Source organism: Pyxicephalus adspersus, chromosome 9, assembly GCF_032062135.1.
Source record: "Pyxicephalus adspersus chromosome 9, UCB_Pads_2.0, whole genome shotgun sequence".
Lineage (NCBI taxonomy): Eukaryota > Metazoa > Chordata > Amphibia > Anura > Pyxicephalidae > Pyxicephalus > Pyxicephalus adspersus.
Genome location: NC_092866.1, coordinates 65,229,538 through 65,235,565, shown reverse-complemented (window position 1 = coordinate 65,235,565; position 6,028 = coordinate 65,229,538). Strand labels below are relative to the sequence as shown.

Genomic DNA, 6,028 nt, shown 5'->3' with positions numbered 1-6,028 from the left:
TTGACTTTCCTTCCCTTCCTGCTGTTCCCAAACCTTAAAATTGCAAGCTTTGATCTATTGATAGCATGGCGCCATCCAGTGGTTTAGGGTGATAACTGCCCCTGAGTGTGCCACAGCATGCACGCTCGCCCTCTAGTGGTTATTTAATACAATGTCACTTAATCTGCCCTGGGAGTCAGAAACTGCCCATTGCTGAAGGAACACCTAGAAACTTCTGGCTGACAAGGCTGAATCAATGGAACACTGCGATATCACAACGCCTGGAACCTTTTCCTATAATAAAGAATGTTTTTATTATTAATCAAAGTCTATGAAGTTTTTACATAATATCCTTCAAACAGCCGGCTTTGTTTTATTTCTATTCAGCCGTCGTCACCGCATTCTATTCATAAATTGTAGAAGTATAAAATTCCCCATCACATTTCACAATATTTTACAAGCTTTTCATCCTCAAGGTCGGCGCGTTCACTGAGCAGCGAGAGGCTTATTGTGTGACGGCGAATCGCGGAGTCATCACGTGTACTAAAGTCACATGTCCTCCGCTGCTCCGTGTCACATGGCAAGGCCACGTGTGGAATATTCCGTTTATTGATTAAATCGCGGAGTCATCACGTGTACTAAAGTCACATGTCCTCCGCTGCTCCGTGTCACATGGCAAGGCCACGTGTGGAATATTCCGTTTATTGATTAAATATTAGAAGGAGATCAATTCTTTGACTCGTTCCACAATGATTACATTGAATCCATTTCCTATTCACTGCAAATTATAACATTTCTACAACAACGTGTTGGCTGGTTAGTGGCGAGATGTGTTATAATGTATTATATAGGGCAGCATGGTGGCTCAGTGGTTAGCACTCTGGCCTTTGCAGTGCTGGGCCCCAGGTTGGAATCTCGGTCAGGCCTCTATCCGCATGGAGTTTGTAGGTTCTCCCCGTGTCTGTGTGAGTTTCCTCCAGGTACCCCTGTTTCCTCCTACAAAAACTTGGCTTCCCCACAAAATTGACCTCTATATTAGGGGCTGTCCAACCTCTGTCCTTAGGGGCCAGACCCACCCAACCCCCACCCACATTATTATCCAACAGACAGAGGAACGATTCAATCGCGGAGTCATCACGTGTACTAAAGTCACATGTCCTCCGCTGCTCCGTGTCACATGGCAAGGCCACGTGTGGAATATTCCGTTTATTGATTATATATTAGAAGGAGATCAATTCTTTGACTCGTTCCACAATGATTACAATGAATCCATTTCTCATTCACTGCAAATTATAACATTTCTACAAAAACGTGTTGGCTGGTTAGTGGCGAGATGTGTTATAATGTATTATATAGGGCAGCATGGTGGCTCAGTGGTTATCACTCCGGCCTTTGCAGTGCTGGGCCCCAGGTTGGAATCTCGGTCAGGCCTCTATCTGCATGGAGTTTGTAGGTTCTCCCCGTATCTGTGTGAGTTTCCTCCAGGTACCCCTGTTTCCTCCTACAAAAACTTGGCTTCCCCACAAAATTGTCCTTAGCCTGTGATAATGACATATGACTATGGTAGGGATATTAGATTGTGAGCTCCTCTGAGGGACAGCTAGTCACATGACTATGGACTTTGTACAGCGCTGTGTAATATGTCGGCACTATTTAACTTCTGTGTAATAATAATTAGGAGGGCTATAAATGACATTTTATTCACTTATTTCACACCTTGCTCAGTAACTTCACCTCTATATTAGGGGCTGTCCAACCTCTGTCCTTAGGGGCCAGACCCACCCAACCCCCACCCACATTATTATCCAACAGACAGAGGAACGATTCTTTCCCCACACAGCACAGCCAGGGCAGGAGATCCCATTATTCTCTGCTGCAACTCAGTAACACATACAGGCTTTGCCCCTCCCCTAGCTTGTGATTGGACCAGTGAAGGAGAAGCAGCAGACTGATGAGCTCATCTCTCTATTACTCTGCAACACACAAACTGATAGGCTTCTTTTGCTGCTTCTCCCTTCCCCAGTTTGAGCTCTGCTGTACAAAGGCTGCTAGCGGGTCACATTTATATTCATACATTGCATGTATTTTGACATAATAATAATAATTTGCAGAGTTGAATTAATATTTTTTATATCTGGAGTTCCTCTTATGTATCCCTGTTCTCTCTAAAACTAAGAAAATTAAATCCTGGAATTGGCGCCCTATCGGCGTCTCCTGGCTATGACCATTTCAGGAAGTGTCGGGAGTCTCTGGTAGGTGTCCATCTTTTTACTCCTGCTGATTGGTTGCAGGGAGTCTCTGGTACCTTCGCAGTCTCCCCAGCGCAGCGCCTCCTGCAGGTGGCCGATGTAGCGGATGGCGGCTCTCAGCGTCTCCACCTTACTGAGCCTCTTTTCAGTGTATTCCCGGGGCAGGTGATGGCGCAGCTTGGCGTAGCCCTCATTCACACATTTCACCCGCTGCCTCTCCCTCTCATTCCTCTTCCGGATGTATGCTGGCCCGTAGAATTCCTCGCAGGCCCCAAATTTCTGGCTGTTAGTTGGGGTTGGGAGGCTGTAGAGGGCGTTGTAGTAATAATCAATCCTGGCTGGGTCATAATAAGAAAGAAGAGCCAGGTCCTGGGGGAGGGGGAAGGGAGTCACCTCCCGGGGGAAAGGGAACATCGCCGGTGTATCGAAACCAAACTGTGCCCACGACCATGGCGCCACATTTATAGGATCGCCGCCCTGCGCCATCGTCTGCAGAGGATTGTACACGTCTTCCATTCCTCAGATCTGCCAGGAAAACCACAATTTTATGAAATAATAAAGATTCCAATATATCGGGGTTCCCCCCACAGTCACACACTATTATTATACATTTATATAGCTCTGACATATACCGCAGTGCTGTACAAAGAACGCCTGGCCAATCACATCAGTTTTCAGAGTTTATTAATCATTAGGTTACAAAATCTGTAAAATGATTCTCAGTCAATTCAGTGCAAATACAACAATGTTTCTGGAGAAGGGAATGCAGGGTAAACACAGAATGACATTCACAGTATACAATCAGATGGGGGACCATTTATTACGTTATAAATATGGGGTCGGAACCTATGTGTCAGGGAATGATGGAAGCTGCATGTTTGGACAGCCAGAACCATGCGCAGTGCTTTGTGGGATACCATAGAGGGGTCCAGTAGGGCGCCCACTGGCTGTTATATAATTTGTGTGGGAAGAAGCTGTAGGGAGGCCCTTTTATTGTGTAACCAACCAAAAACAGGCGGGTGGTTACTGGAAAGTGCTGGGTGGTGCGCCTGGCTAAAATGGGCTGGGGAGATCACTGTGTGTGGTCAGATCCTGGGAGGCTTCACTCCGTCTTGTGCCGGGACCTCACCTATACTGCACTGTAATAATTGTATCTTATAGATGACAGGTCCTCTTAGAGATAAAACACTGTTACTGTACAATACATATTGGGAGATAATTACTGACCGGTGTCATCTTAAAGGAAACCCCAGAGTTATGGGGCTGCCTCTGCTGAGTTCTGTATGAAAATGCATAGAAAATTCAGATCAGAGGATAAACATGGCAGCCAGGTTACAATTATTGGGGTTAGTAATGTCGGCCTCCAATCTCCACACAGAGCAATCAGAGCCATCACGTGGAGTCACATCCTCCTCCAAGCAATGACTTGTTTGCTCCTGTGGGAGAGATAGAAGCAAACCTGTTGTGTTGTAAAGAATGAAGTGCAATCTTATATTGTATTACACAGCTGGCCTATAAGTGACAAGCAATAAAATGTAAAAATCCGGGACCCTGAGCCACCTGTGCCTGAAGTGGGGCTGACATGCTCTGATCAGCTCTCAGATTGGGGACCCAGGGGATCCTCACCCAATTAATGGGCAGCAGACATTATGATGGCCGCCCACTGGGCCAGGAGGGAACTGTAACCTCTTGCGGGCAGTCAGCGGGATCACAAATCACAAGGAGCAGGACCGATTTCCTAAAATCTGTAGGTAGCAAGCAATGACCAATGGTTGTAAACTTGCGGATCTGAAATCCCAGAAAGCCCGATCTTTGCGTTGCCTGATCTTTGCATCTCCAATCAAGTCACAGAAATCATTTTCTTCTTTCCGGAAATATCAGCTGATCCGCGGGAGGCCAATTAATGACATGAAAAGCTGCGTCATGCAAGGAGGCCGTGGGAGGCGGACGGTCAGTACGCAGACATACTTAGCAGACATGTGCCCAATGTGCGAGCTACAAAGTGGCACCCAAAGTCAATTAATTAACCTTTTCTACTTAATGAGGATGTGGGAGTCATGAGGAGGGAGTAACGAGGTGAAAATCAATCAAGCTAAATACGTTATGACATCCGCAGCAGGAAAAGAATATATTAACCCATTTTATTATTTCCGTATATACACAGCCATCGCCAAGCTTTGGCAAGATGGAGTCCGTCCAATGTTCACAGAGATTCCCGAGCGGGAAGAATGCAAGGAGACCGCGCGGCCGGTGAATGTGACCGGGAAGACGGTTTGGCTCCAGTTTAGCTCAGCACGACGTGGCGGTCGAACACAGATTTGCGCTGTTCTTGCACTTGCAGCTTCCAGCGCTGCTGAGCATATTCAACTTTGTTTAATACGTTGGCCCGGCTTCTGGATCGCGCAAGGACATCGTGGGCATTGGCGAAGGGCTGGTGGTCCTGCTGGAGAGAAAACAAAGCGTCATTATCGGAGAGAAATCTCATGTATGATAAAATCCGACAATTCTGTAATGTGTGTATATATATATTATAGGACAATGGTACACAGTTTCGGCATGGTGATCACATGCCTGAGAATCTGATTACTGGCCAGATTACAGCCAGCAGTGATAAAATAACTTTTTTTAGGTTTAACTATAACCATATTTTCCATAAAACCTCCACAAAATATGAAATCTTCACTATGGCAATAAAAGGGTTATCGGTTGTGGAAAATATTTATGAAGTGTCTGTATAGAAACAGAAAATAATAATTGTAATGGATTCCAATAAGTGGGGAGTGCTCTGCCAGGAAGGGGTTAATGGAAAGCACATTGGGGTCACACTGGGAGCACTGGTGACACCAATGATAAATGAGTGTAAACACGCAGGTCGTTTTGTATTGTCCACGAGCCACCTGCAGTGGGTGCGGTGCCTAGAGCGGTACAAAACCATCCGAGAGGCTGCAAATGAATTTCCTTATCTGCAAAAATCTGACACGTGACAACAGAGCACCCAGAACTACAAATATCAGTGTTTAGGGCTACCTGACTGACTTTAATTACATACTAGGGCTGGTAGAGTCACAGCAGCTAACTGGTATTTTGTGGGTACCTTGTGGCCTACAGTGGAAGATGAAACAAATGTGGCCCCAGCTGTTAATCTGATAAATTGCATTTCCTTACATAATATTAGAGCTAAATATTAAAATATGAAATAAAGCTGCAAGTTGAAATATTATCATGGTAAAGATACAGCGTCACCTTATCCATGCAGATCAAAGTGTTGTTTCCTAAATTTTTATTTAGGCTTGGTGGGTGCTGGATTCTGTGGGTCTCCTGTATTTTGACCCAACTCTTCAGTAACCCCCCAAAAAAACAGATGGTTACAGAAAAGTGCTGCATGGTGTGCCTGTAAAAATGGGGTTGGGGGAAACATTACATGGCATAAACCCAGCTTAATGCCCCCCTTGGCAACTCCTTCCTTATCTTTAGCTGCCAAGAATATCCAGGGGGGAAGAGGGGGGGGAATGTGCCCTGCTACCCCATGCCCAGGGCTTTGCAATGCTTAACACAATCACATGACAAAAATCTTAATGTAATGTACCTGCTTCCCGTGGTCAGTGACCCAGCTGACCTTAGAACTGGTTCACAGTATGGGGGGCACAAAGGTAAAAGAAATGAGGAAGTGGTAGGGTCTATAGCAGCTCACTTATCGTCCTTGGAAATATTTCATGAATGTTTCCAGTGACAAATGACTTAAAGATGAACGAATGAGTAATGTTCTATAAACATACTAATATATATATATATATATATAT

General features: G+C 45.3%; 2 protein-coding genes across 2 annotated transcripts in view; both read right to left on the bottom strand.

The window, feature by feature from the left end:
* Nucleotides 1-1,846: 1,846 nt before the first annotated feature.
* On the bottom strand, nucleotides 1,847-2,738 carry ASCL3 (achaete-scute family bHLH transcription factor 3). The gene has a single exon (XM_072422343.1). It carries the CDS (start codon nucleotides 2,712-2,714, stop codon nucleotides 2,181-2,183), a length of 534 nt encoding a protein of 177 aa, XP_072278444.1. The 5' UTR covers nucleotides 2,715-2,738; the 3' UTR covers nucleotides 1,847-2,180.
* Nucleotides 2,739-2,895: 157 nt separating this feature from the next.
* TMEM9B (TMEM9 domain family member B) overlaps nucleotides 2,896-6,028 on the bottom strand; it is a gene marked incomplete at its 5' end in the record, with an annotated part of 5,691 nt that continues 2,558 nt past the window's right edge. Inside the window, 1 exon segment of the mRNA XM_072422342.1 lies at nucleotides 2,896-4,671. Within this exon segment, the coding sequence (XP_072278443.1) occupies nucleotides 4,513-4,671 (159 nt within the window).

What these genes read in the sequence shown, in the direction of transcription:
- ASCL3 (XM_072422343.1), bottom strand. Translation starts at nt 2,714, where the DNA reads ATGGCGCAGGGCGGCGATCCTATAAATGTGGCGCCATGGTCGTGGGCA.